Source organism: Chinchilla lanigera, unplaced genomic scaffold, assembly GCF_000276665.1.
Source record: "Chinchilla lanigera isolate Chin_1 unplaced genomic scaffold, ChiLan1.0 scaffold00015, whole genome shotgun sequence".
Classification (NCBI taxonomy): Eukaryota; Metazoa; Chordata; class Mammalia; order Rodentia; family Chinchillidae; genus Chinchilla; species Chinchilla lanigera.
In genome coordinates, this window is record NW_004955416.1 from 10908706 (window position 1) to 10922726 (window position 14021).

The 14021-nt window shown below is 38.3% G+C and overlaps 1 protein-coding gene across 1 annotated transcript in view; it reads left to right on the forward strand.

The window, feature by feature from the left end:
• The window catches only part of Casc4 (cancer susceptibility candidate 4), a gene marked incomplete in the record, with an annotated part of 137150 nt that overhangs the window by 96292 nt on the left and 26837 nt on the right, over positions 1-14021 (forward strand). Inside the window, 2 exon segments of the mRNA XM_013512605.1 lie at positions 11226-11324; positions 13180-13347. Coding sequence (XP_013368059.1) covers positions 11226-11324; positions 13180-13347 — 267 coding nt within the window.

The following is a 14021-nucleotide window of genomic DNA, read 5'->3' on the forward strand; positions in this document are numbered from 1 at the left end:
TCATACATTATTCCTCTTTGCCTCATCTTGCAGTTGCTGAATTGACTTTTCCTGGATCCTTGTTGATTTTATGAGATCCTTCCTTTCACGGTCGCTGGCTTCCATACTGCTGTCTTTAAAGTCTGAAATTCTATCTTCAGCTTCATTCAAGTGGTTTTGACAGCTTTCAATGGAAGCTTTGTTTTCCTGGAAATCTCTTTGAATCTGGTTCATGCGTTCTAAGTCTTTCTATATTTTTCATTTAATGCTTCCATCCATTGCCTTTGTTCTTCTATTTCCTTATATGTTTCTTCTTCAGACGTTTTCAGCAATTCTTTCATTATTATTGTCATTTCATTTTTTGCCTGAGAGATTATTTCTGATCTCTTCTATGGCCTTATGGAGTTGCTTCTTTACTTCCATTGCAATCATTTCAGCTATTTCAGGCATGTGTTCACCAAGTTCTCCTATGTGGATGTCTCCTGGACTTGTTCTGAGTGGGGTGAAATTCTGGGATTGTGTTTTAGTCCCTCGTTTTCTCATGTTTGATATTGGATGCAGAAAGCTCAGTTTTGCTCTTTAGTGGCTACACAGCAAAGGCTGCTAGTGTCCCTAGTTTTCCTGTTGGTCAGGTTTGCCCCTCAGTGTCAGCTGAGAACACTACTTAGTCTGGGGTTTTCCGGAAGTTGTTGATTTGTATCTCGTTATCCCAGGTCTCAGACATGGGCATGGGTGTCAGCTAATGGCAGACCGTCTGATCCAGCATCCCCTTGCAGTTCAGAGCATATGCATGGCCCAGACTCAGGTTGCACTGGTGTGACAATCCCGGTCCAGTGGACCTATGTCCCCAGGCAGTTCAGGGTACAGGCAAAACCCAGACACAAACTGCAGGGTTGACAGTTTGTGAACCCCCTGATTCTGTGTCTCCAGTCAGTTCAGGACATATAAAGGAACCTGATGCAGGCTGGACCGACAGCAATCACAGACTGCCCGTGCCTCTCACCCCCCCCCAGGGGGTCCAGGTGCAAGTAAAGCACGGACTTGAACCATGGGACCAGCAGCTCTTGGAGCATTCATTCTCTGTGCAGGGTCCATGCAGGGAGGACCCATATGCGAACCCCGGTGAGAGTAGTCCCTGGGGCTTCTGAGTGAGGACCTCCTGTCTGCCACGAGTGCACGGAGGGCAGAGACTCAGACTGTAATGGCGGCAGGGTCCTGGGTCGCCTGCTCCGCCCCCAGGAAGTAGATGGGAAATACCTGACTCTCTTGGTGAGTTTCAGCCGGGAACCGTGGTGGTGGGAGCTGGTCGCAGCCCACCTGGTTCTGCTTCTTAGTTCAGGATGTGCACAGGAACCAGACCCGGGCCACTCAAAGAGCAATCACAGAGCGCCCATGCCTGTGACCCCCCAGGGGGTCTGGGCACAAGTCTTCACCAGTTTCTTGAAGCTTGGGTAATCATCCTCTGTCCTTCAGCCTTGCTTCTAATCTCTTTTCTTCTTTTATTGATCTACTTTTTCCTCTTCCATTTAATTTTCCCCTTAGTGTAAAATTGTTCTGTTGAGTGGATATCTACTGATTTGTCTTTGATTTTACTAGATAACTATAAATCTTGTATATATGGTTAAAAGTGGCAATTTATTATTTATCACAGTTCATCATTTTCCATTCTGTGTTTGATGCTATTGTTATTGGTGATTGTACTACTTTAATGGGTGACATAGTTGCTGTTATCAGTTGATCTTCATGGTATGCCAATACTTAGATTGTCTGAGGGATGTAAACAGTATATAGTTCAGTATCAAAAAACTGGATGGTAGGCCAAAGAGGCTGTAACCTCCCGTCCCTAATAAACAGAATACGCAGGATCCTGGGACAGACTCAGAGGACAGCTATCCCCAGAAGACAGCTTTGAAAAGTAGTCATTTTCTAAAGAGTTTTCCTCCAGCTCATCCAAGGTGAATCCAGGAGACGTTGAGGTAGAAGAAATCAAAAGCTAACAAGCTGAACTTTTGGAAATGGTAGCAGTAGAAATAGCAAAGCAGATGAATGAGTATCCAGGAAAAAAACCCAAATAATTACACAGATAATTAAAGATATGATTACTGTAATAAAAGATATGATTAGTAAATCTAGAGTAGATGCAGATTTTAAAAAAATAAAGTTCAGGAAAGTGATAGAAACCATGAATACCCAACATAGGAAAGAACTGCATTCTGTAAAACAGATTCAAACAGATACCTAAGAAATTAAAATTTTTATTGAAAGTGAACAGCAGAATCAGCCGTTGTGAAGACAGAATATCAGATTTAGAAGACAAATTTGTGGTTAGTGATCATCAAGTGAAAGACTTCTTAAAAATAGCAAAGGACTATGAAAAATCAGTCCAACAATTGCTAGACAATTGCAAAAAAGGTATGTACATGTACAAATTCCCTATGATCAGGGTCTGTATTATGTATGTATTTTAGTACAAATATGTACTAATAAAAAATGTTTTTAAATACTCTAAGCAAGCAAAAAGAAACTCAATCATAGAATGGTTACAGAGTACAAGGTTAAATCACCTTCCTATATACTACCAAGTGGAAATTAAAATTGAATATATGATACCATTTATACCTATATATAAATTTTTAATAATGAATAATATAGGAAGAACAAGATATTCCAGGTTCATATTTATGAAGGCTCAATATTGTGAAGATGTCAGTTCTTCCCAACTTAAATTTATAGGGACAGTTAAACTGAATTGTCACCCTGACTGGCTTGAGAGCCACCCAGGGATTAGTTTGTTTTTTAATTTTTTCAGACAGGATCTCACTGTGCAGCTCAGGCTGGCCTCGAACACATCGATCCTCCTGCCTCAGCCTCCCAAGTGCTGGGATTACAGGCATGCACCACTGTGCCTGGTGCACCCAGGAATTAGTAAAGCACATTTATGGTATCAGGTTGGCCGTGGAGGTTTGACCATGGGTACTTCCTCTCTGGTTCTTTTCTCCTTCTCTGCTTCCTGAGTTGAACACCTGCTCCCATCACCCTAAACTGAACAGTTTTGCTTGACCGTGCACTTCTGCCATAAGGTACCTGCCTAGGAGGCAGCCAGCCATTAGCTGAGCCCTCTGAAACCTTAAGCCAAATTAAACCTCTCCAAGAGTCAAATTAAGCTGTTCCACCTTTAAATTGTGGGTGTCTTGTATTGTGTCCCAGCAATGAAAGGCTGACCAACATGCTGATCAGAATCCCAGCAAGTTATTTTGCAGCTATTGACAATTCTAAATTTTGTGTGACGTGTTACAAGACCCAGCCAATACAATATTGAAGGAGAAAAATAAAGTTGGAGAGCTGGAACTTTTTAACTTCAAGACTTACTGTAAATCTGTAACCAAGACAGTATGGTTTTGGCAAAAGAATAAACAAATACATCAATGGAATAAATCAGAGAGTCCAGAGACAGAACCATATAAATACAGTCAACTGATCTTTGACAAAGAAGCAAGGGCAGTAAAATGGTACAAAGATAATGTTTTCACAAAATGGTACTGGAAAAACACATGCACACACACCCCCATCTAAGTCTAGACTGTTCAAAAAATTAACTTTCACAGAAAAATAGTACAGTAGATGATGTACTTAAATGTAAAATGCAAATAAAACTAGAAGAAAGCCTAGACAACTTAGGGTGTAGTGATACCTTTTCAGACATACCAGTCATGTTTCATGAGAAATAATCAATAAGCTAGATTTCATTAAGATTTAAAAATCTTTATGTAACAATGTCAAGAGAGTGAGAAGACACCTCACAGATGGGGAAAAAATATTTTCAAAAGACATCTGATAAAGAACGTATATAAAATATACAAAGAACTCTTAATACTCGGAAAACAAGCAATGCAGAATAGATACCTCACCAAAGAAGATGCATAGTTGGCCTACTGGTTGGCAGGAGATGAGTACTAGGGAAAGAAGTATGAATGAATATGCAGAGCACAGAGGATTTTTAGAGCAGTGGGAAAAAATATATATCATTCATTACATATTTATCTAAACCTGTAGAACACCAAGAATGTACTCTAATATAAAGTACTGCCTTTGGTGATTATAATGTGTTAGTATAGTTCATTGATTGTAACAAATGTACCAATGTGGAGAGAAATATTGATAGTGGGAAGAGGCTATGCATGACGTGGAGGATTAGGAAGTAGATGACAGATCTCTGTAACTTGTATAAAATTTCGTTGTGAACCTAAAATACAAGGTCTTGTTAAAAGTTAAATAGCAGTAATCATAATGATATTAGGAGAAAAAATCGCAAGGTTATACTTTAAGGAAGTAATTTAGTTAATTGTTTTTATTTTTTAAAAAATTTTCCAAGCCAGGCATGGTGGTACATGCCTGTAATCCCAGCACTGGGGGGAGGCTGGGGAAGGAGGATCGTTGTGAGTTCAAAACCAGCCTGGACTACAAAGTGAGCTCAAGGCCAGCCTGAACTGCATAGCAAGACCCTGTCTCCAAAAGACAGGAAAAAAAAAAAAGATTTTTTTTTTTTAGCACTCTTAGAGAAAAAAATTATTAAATTTATAAAAATATATTTAAAATTTCTTTTTACTGTATTTTATTTTATTTTATTTGATCTTTTTGAGACAGGGTCTCGCTATGCAATTCAGGCTGGCCTTGAGCTCACTTTGTAGCCCAGACAGGCCTTGAACTTGCAGTGATCCTCCTGCCTTAGCCTCCCAAGTGCTGGGATTACAGGGATGTGCCACCATGCCTGGCAAATATATTTAAAATTTTAACAAGTCAGTCTTATGATTATTTTTCCCCGTTAGTCATCTTGTTTTTTTTAAATTTTATTTTTGGTACTGGGAATCAAATCAGGACCTTGCACTTACCAGGCAGGCATTGTCCCACTGAGCTGTATCTCCAGCCCTCCTTAGTCATCTTTTAAAAACAGAGATTGGGCAACAGTCTAGTCATCTCTCTTAACAAACCAAATTTTATGTGAATATAGCCATGCTCATTAGTTTATGTATCCCCCATGGCTGCTTTTGTGCTAGAACAGCAGGGTTGACTATGACCCACACACCTAAAATACCCACTATCTGGTACATGAAGAAAAAGTTTTCATATCCTTGTTATGGAAGAATCAAACTGTATGAACCAGGGCATTTATTTTTCATGGTTTTTCTGCAGGGAAGAGGGTATCCCAGATCATTGGTACTTAACGTATACAAACTTCTGATGATACATTTGGTTTATAATTGAAAGACATTTCATTGATTGTCATATTTTATGTGGATATTAATCACTTGAAAAAAAAAAAAGTAGGGTCTTGAACCAGCAAATGCCATCCTGAAAGAATAGGATCATTTGAGGGTGTAATTGGTGCTGATTTCTCTCACTTTTTAAAGCTATTCTTCTAAAGTATTGTGTTGTGTCTTAGTGATTATTCTAAGGATTACACTGTGCATCCTTTACTTATGGTCTATTTAGAAATAATACTGTACCACTTTATGTGAAATGTTACAGCTTTACAAAGATACAACTCCATTTACCTTGATTCATACAGTGTGCTTTTGTAGTCTATTTTACTTCTCTATTAAAACCTTAGCTTTGAGGGGAGTGCTGTTTGCTTTGAGATGGGCTCTGGCTGTGTAGCCTAGGCTTGCCTCAAATTCACAATGATCCTCCCTACTTCAGCCTGTCGATTACTGAGATCACAGGTGTGCACCACAAAGCCCAGCTAAAACTCCAGCATTTTTATTATTGTTTTTGCTTTAAATAGTCTTGGGTAGGAGGCACATCCCTATAACCTCAGAAGATCACAGTTTGAAGCCCAGGCTGGGCAATTTAGTGATTTGTGATGCCCTGTCTCAAAATAAAAATTTTTAAAAATGGAAGAGAGGCTGGGGTATCTTTTATATATACTACATATTTACCTTTGGAGGGTGTTCTTTTGGTTTTCATTTTGTTTTGGTAGAGAAAGGGTCTCATTATGTAGTTCAGGCTGACTTGAACTCACTATGTACCGTAGGCTGGCCTTGAACTTGTGGCATTACTCCTGCCTCATCCTCACAAGTGCTGGGATTACAGATGTGCGCCATCACACATGGCTATTTTTACCATTTTTGATGCTCACTATTCCTTTCTGTAGATTTAAATTCTTGTCTTATTTCCTTTCAGTCCTAAGAACTTCCTTTAGCATTTCTTAAAATGCCTGGCTTCAAGCAACAAATGTTTTCAACTTTCATTTATTTGAAAACATCTCTATTTCATGCTTCTTTCTTTTTTCTCTCGCTTTTCTTGAGTTGTGGTCTCACTATGTTACCCAGGCTGGTCTTGAACTCTGGTCTCAAGTGATCCTGTCTGCCTCAGTGTCCTGAGTTACTGGAGGATCCTCTTGATTCTGTCAGGCTTTTTTGTGCTTTGGTGTTATGCTTTGTTTTGTTTTTAGGCTTACAGGTTGCCCTTACATTTAGAGTGTGGTTCCTATTCTCAAAGTACAGGCTCGTTACAGCTTTCCAAATGCTCCTTAGGGAAACTTTTCTTACTGTGGTTGGACAGAGATCCAGTATCTCCAGTGCTGCATGCCATGTTACTTCATCTCACCTTGTGGCCCTGCAGCAGTTGCTAGGTGCTATGATGTCTCGCCTTTGCACACAGCCTGACTCTTTAAAGAGGCAGAGGGAAATCCCCATGCAGATTTCTGCACCTTCCTCTATAATATTCTGTTCTACAGATTCTAACATCTCAGCAGCCGAAATTCTGATTTCTGCCTCCTCCTCTCGCGCAAACTGCTTGTGCATGTATATCCCTTACTTCAAGATTCATACCTTTGTGCTTCTTATTGTTGCATGCTTGCAAACATTCACCTCATTTAATTTGTTCATATTTATAACTTTAGGATGTAATAAGTCAAATACTCATTATTATGTTATCCTAGCAATGGAAATCTCTAGTGTTGTTTTAAAATTAAATAAATGCCTAACTTTAAAGGCACCTGGCTTCATTGACCAGAGTCATATGAGAACATTGTCTTAGTAGTTGCTGTAGTGGGGCATGGTGTTTACCTGCCTGTAAGCCCATCTACTATGGAGACTTGGGCAAGAAGATCCCAAATTCAAGGCCAGCCTGGCCTGTTTGGTGAGACTTGTCTCAAAATTTGAGAGACAGAGACAGAAAGAGTGTGGGCTGTAGCTCAGAGGTAGCATACCCCTGTGTTGAATACCCCCAAAAATGTCTTTGTGGACATGTACTTGTATTTTTTGGAGAGTGGAGATAGTCCATTCAGGCTTCAGAATAATTAATATTTCATCTTTCTTTGAGTTGTTTTTGAGGGGGGATGTTGTGCTTGGTATTGTTCTGTTTGTTCAAGATAGAGTCTTACTATGATGCCTCTGTTGCCCAAACTAGTTTCTCAGTCTCCCAAGTAGCTGGAATTACAGGCGCACACTGCTCTTGTGTTTACTGTCTGGGATTTCTTTAATAAGGTCATTTGCTGATCAAATTTTTATGAGTCCTCTAAAATCTATGTAAATATGCTCTTTTAGGACTCTTAGGATGAGTTCACTATGTATTCAGGGGACTTAATAAATTGATTAGGGCCAGTAAGTTTTCCTGAATGTGTTTTTTTCCCCTTAAACTGAATCTTGGATCAGTTATTCTAAGTGTAAACACTTGACTTTGCCAACTGTAAACACTGCAGTATGTACTGAGCATTTTCTGTGTGCTAGAACTATATCATCCATAAGCAAACATTCTTAATTCCCATTAAAACCCGCATTGCTTGTGCAGGATAAATGGCATTATCTATATTTTTCAGGTGAGAGTTGAGGCTTAGAAAAATTAGTTTACCCAAAGTCATATATGTTGTATCTTTTTAGTTAAGCTTACTATTGTCTTCCCAACAAGAATATCAGCTTCAAACGGGGCATGGTGGTGCACACCCGTAATCCCAGCACTCAGGAGGCTGAGGCAGGAGGATCGTTGTGAGTTTGAGAACCAGACTGGGCTACAGAGTGAGCTCAAGGCCAGCCTGAACTGCATAATGAGACCCTGTCTCAAAAAAACAAAAAAGAATATCCAGCTTCATAATGTAATAACATTTCTTCTGTTCACTGCTGAGTCTCAGGAAAATTTTTTAGGGCTGTGTACTGAAGAATGGTCCAATTTCTACACTGATAGCTCTTTTTTATAAAGAGTGCAAAAACAGTAGTCTGATAAAACTTTCTTTGGGCTGGGGATGTAACTCAGTTGTTAGAGCACTTGCCTAACATGCAGGAGGTTCTGGGTTTGAACCCCAACACCACAAAGGAAAAAAACTCTGTGTACTTTAGTGACTGATAATGTTGTGTTTTATCTTTGTGATAAACAAGTTTTATTAATTCTCATTTTATCTTTGGTACTTTTCCTTAATGATAATTTAATCAGTAATGTATATTTTATCAGCACAGTTTTTTGTTACTGTATACTGGTGGTGGTAGTGTTACAGTGCTAGAGGGATTAAGTCCAGGAACTTGTGCACTGTATCACTGAGCTATATCTCCAGGCCATAGCAGTCTATGTATTGATCATATTTTCTGACAGCACCATGTTATTCTCTGTTGACTGGTATGTATGTATGTATGTTTGTTTGTTTGTTTTTTTGGTTCTCTTATTCTCAACGAAGAGGACTAAGGTAAAATACAGAGATAAAACTGCATTAATATCATAAATCATTGTTCCGATTTTTGTATTCTTTCCCACATCTAATTTTCCCCCACACTTTTATTATTTTTGTCTTTGAACTTACATTTATTACTCAGTTCCTCTTAATTTATTTGAAAAGTATGTATAGCGATTGACTTTCTAAATTTGTCTGAGAATTTACTCTATCATGTAATTATAAGAATGAACATCATAAAATCGTTTATAATGACAAGTTGGAAACCACATAAGGTGTTCATTAAATTTGTTATGTCCATAATATGTGATATATGCACATTAAAATGTTGATGCTGAACTATATTGGCATATAAAGAGAGCTGATTTTTTAAATATAGAAAAACAGGTTACAGGAATGCAAGTATAATATAATCTTATTATTATAAAGGAAAAATTAGATACTTGGGTGTTTATGGAAAAAATCAAGTCAGGTTTGGCAGCATGTACCAGTAATCCCGACTACTCTGGAGACTAAGGAAGAACGATCACCAGTTTGAGGCCAGCCTGGGCTACATAACAAGTTCAAGGGCAGCCTGGACTGTACAGCAAGACCTGGTCTCAATCAGTCAGTCGATCCATCAGAGAAAAGCCTACCCTATTAAGGTTTTAAGGGCTGTACAGTCCTACTCTGTCACTGCTGTATCACTTCTAAACCCATCTTGGTGTTTTATAAAGTCCCTTTTGAATCTAGCTTTGCTTTACATAACTAAGTCATAGTTTTTCCTCAAATAGTCACCAGATATTGAGTAGGAGGCATTATTATATGAAGCTAAGGTCATGAATGATCACTTGTTTAGTAATGGAGGCACCGGTCTCTCTTGCGATTGTGTAGTAGAGAAGCCAGCTATGATCAACAGAGTTGTACATTATGACTGACTTCTTCTCTCCCTATTTCTGTCAGATGCTTGGTTCCCTCACAGTCTGCATGCAAATAAAAATTGTATTGTTAAACCTGTCAAGTGCCGTTCTGCTAAGATTTTGTTCTTAGCTGTTTTGTGTACCAAATGTGTGTTAGGCATTGCAGATAACAGTAGGAACAAAGTAATGGGAACAAAGTGAGATACAGAAAGCCTTGACTTTCTGTAAATTTGAGTGATGTGCTCCCTTAGAGTAAATTTCAGACTTCTTGGTACTTAGGTTTAGAAACTATGTAATAATAAATGAAAATAAAATCATTGAAATAAACTTTGAGGATTGTAAGAATAACTTAGGTACACCAATTAGGACTGCCTAGACTATGACCTATTAATACACACTTCCAAGTTACATAGAACAGGAAAGGTTTATTTATTGCTCCCTTCATAGTCTGATACAGGTCGAGTGGTTCTCTTTGCAGTGCTGCTCTGAGCAGTGACCCCTTCCATTTTATGATGCCACCATCATCACGTCGCATCCTAAGATGTAGTAGAAGGAGAAGAGAGACTGTAGATGATGTTTCCTTTGTCTGTAGTTATCTTATTTGCTGTCTGCCTTTCTGTCAAGTTCACCTGCCCAAGGTACAGTAGAGCAGTGATAAAGAGTAAAAAACTCACCAGACACGGTGGCACATTCCTGTAGTCCCAGCACTTGGGAGGCTGAGGCAGGAGGATTGTTGCAAGTTCGAGGCCTGCCTGGGCTACATAAGTGAGTTCAAAGCTAACCTGAACTGCATAGTGAGAACCTGCCTCAAAAAGAGAAAAAACAAAAACAAAAACAAAAAAGAGTAAAAAACTCATCGTTTTTCTTGTTGCCTTCAATTCTTAAGAGAAAATAATACCCCCACTCTAAGGTATGTATCTCTTTGTTAGTAAAGCCAATAATGCCCCGACTCTTAAGGTATGTATCTCTTTGTTAGTAAAACCCTTTGCACAAAACAAATTTTCCATCTCCATAATAAAATCTCAAATCACTGGAATAGTCATATTGAGGCTTTATGTAAACCTGAGGAACTGCTGGGTGTGGTGGCGCATGCCTGTAATCCCAGCACTCAGGAGGCAGAGGCAGGAAGATTGTTGGGAGTTCGAGACCAGCCTAGGCTACAAAGTGAGCTCAAGGGCAGCCTGTACTGCATAGCGAGACCTTGTCTCAAAAAGACAAAAAAAAAAAACTAAAAAAAAAAAATACCTGAGGAACTAAGGATAGTGTAATCCTACTGTTCTCTATAAGTGTCAGTTATTTGTACTCTCTGTATAAAGAGATGTCACTGTTGGAAATCACTGGATCTGAAAAGCTTAACTTACTTATCTATTCATCAAGTCACTGTCAAGTTTCTGTTACATACCAAACACTATGCCTGGTTTTAAGGATACAGCAGTCAAAAAGACAGAGTTTGTACTACCACGGAAAGTGTTATATTCTGGTCAGATTTACTATCACCAAAATCTGTGTTGGATGGTACCGTATATCAATTAGGAACCACAAACAAGTTAGTCAGTATTATTAACTCTAAAATTTACAAGATTAGAATGGGCATCATAGGATTAGTGCAGTGTAAATACATTCATGATACTGGTTTGTACAAATCATAATATCAGTGGGAATAATGTGGATATATTTTTTTCTTACAGCTTTAAGGAAGCCCCCTGTTTTAGTTCCTGAGCATGAAAATCATCAGACAATCTCCCATCTTCCAACTGGACAACCTCTCTCCCCAAATATTGCTCCAGGTATGAAGTCTTATTCATAGCATTGTGCTTGAAACCAATTTACTGTTCTATTTGTTTGTGTTACTGAGTATTGAACCTGGGACCTTTATACTGAGCTATATTCCCAGCTTTTTTTTTTTTTTTTTTTTCTTTTCAGATAGGGTCTCACTAAGTCACTGACTTGCCCACGGTGGGCTTAAACTCACAATCCTCAGCCTCACAGAGTGCTGGGATTATGGGTGTGAGCCACTGTGCCTAGCTTTGGTTATATACTGTCACCTAGTAGCTAAAATATGTCATGTAGCAACAGAGTTAAGTGGGGTTTTTTGTTTTTGTTTTTGTTCTTGTTTTTGTTTTTGTTTTGAGATAGTGTCTTGCTTTGTAGATTGGGTTGGCCTTGATTTGACTGTGTAGCCCAGTGTAGGCTCAAACCAGCAACAGTCCTCCTGCTTCAGCTTCCGGAGTGCTGGGATTACAGGAGTGTGCCACCACACCAGGCTAGCATTTATTCTTTAATGTTGTATATTTCAAATGACTGGTAAAAACTCAGGGAGAAATCATGTAAAACTGTATTTTGTTTAGTATGTTCATATAGTTTTTCTTAAAAGAATATTGAACTATATTCTCTTTTATCTCTGCAAGACCATATATACTTATTTTCTCCAAAATGTGTTCAGTTGTCTCATACGCATACCTACTATAATCACCTACCTTAAATCACACTTATGAGCATACTTTGATTAGTACTGACACCTGTTAGATTTTCTATAAATGTCCTAAAGTGAGAACTGACATGATTGAAAAGGACCTTCCTGGGGAAATGATGGAAAGGAAAGAGAGAAATCCATGGCACAGAAATTTCTGATTATAAAATTAAGGATCTGAATCAAGATGTGGATAAAGGAACAGAAGGGGTGAGGGAGAGGTTACCTTAAGGAGTTGCTAGTATGAAAGCATCCAGAATTAATAATTCTTAGCCTTTATTAGATAAAGATGACTTAAATATCATACCTTTGAGAGGTTTCTAAGAACAGTATGGACTTTGGAGGAAGGCAAAGACATGGCTTAATTGCTGTTTCTCTTTTTTTAAGACAGGGGCTTTGCAGTGTTGCCCAGGCTGGCCTTGAACTTGTAGTCCTCTTGCCCCAATCTTCTGAGTAGCTGGAATTACAGGCATATGCCATCACATGTCATTGTGTTATTAATCTTTGAGTTCTATGGTATATCTCTTTAGTAAATAAGTTTAAAAATAGTAATGGTGCTAAGTGTAGCGGTGTACACTTGTAATCCCAGTACTCAGGAGGCTGAGACAGGAGGATCATTGTGAGTTGAAAGCCAGCCTCGGTTACAAAGTGAGCTCAGGGCCAGCCTGAACTACACAGTGAGACCCTGTCTCAAAAAAAGAAAAGAAAAGAAAATTTCACATGATTTCAGACAGCTGTGTTTTTTAGTATTTATAAAATAACTCTTGCCGGGCATGGTGGTGCATGCCTGTAATCCCAGCACTCGGGATGCTGAGGCAGGAGGATTGTTGTGAGTTCAAGGCCAGCCTAGGCTACAAAGTGAGCTCAACGCTAGCCTGAACTGCATAGGAAGACCCTGTCTCAAAAAGAAAAGAAAAGAAAAAAAACAAAAAACAACTCTTACGAAATTCTTCTGTAAAAAAATTACATTCTACCAGGCATGGTGGTACACACCTGTTATGCAGCACTGAGGAAGGTGGAGGCCGAAAGATGAAATGTTCAAGCCCAGCCAGGGCAACTTAATCACTTACTGAGACTGTCCCAAAATAAAAAATTCTAAAAAAAGGACTGGTTCAATCCCTAATACCACCAAAAAAAAAAAGTTATTTTAATATGATGTTTTTATGCCATAGATTCACATGTAAACCACAATGGTAACCCGGGTACTTCAAAACAGAACCCTTCCAATCCACTTCAGCGTTTAAATCCTGGCTCAAACTTGGAGAATGAACCCAGAATTCAAACAGATACACTAAAGCAAGCCAAGGACAGAGTCGGTGATTTCCACAAGTTGAAGCAAAGTAAGGCAATTGATAAATATTTCGCTAAAAAAATTTCTTTAAATATAATATGTTTGTTTATAAGGGCAAATTAAGGTCTTCATTGTTTTACTCTGTAGTGAAGTATAGTAAAATTTCTGTAAAGAAAGTGTGATGATGTTAAAATTTAGGTTTTAAATAGATTATTTTAAAGACTACTGTTCTCCAGTGTTAAATTTCAGGTGAGTTGATACTTTTAAAATGCCATTATTTCTTTTTAATTTAATTTTTTTTGAGAAAATATGTACTTTTTTAGACTAATAGATGGGAACTTTGACTAGAGGTTTGGGAAAATTGGAGCATTCTTGGGGGAACTGCAATAGTAAGTGGCTTAATACTGCTTCCTTTGACTTGCAGCTTGCTTCATTTCAGTGGAGAAAAGTGAAGTATTCCATAATATTGTGTAATAAATCCATAGTATTGTACAATAAATCCATAGTACAATAAATCCATAGTAGTCCATAGTATTGTATAAATAAAGTATTATGCTTGATTATTTCAGAGGTATTGATTTAGTAATGAATAATCCTGCATAGCTATCTAGTTAAAGGAGTCTCAGGAAGAATAAGAAGAAATTCAGGTAGCAGAGAGAATTTCAAACAGCAAAGTGCCCCTTACTTAACAACTCCTTTCAACTGTGTCTTTCATGGTTTCTT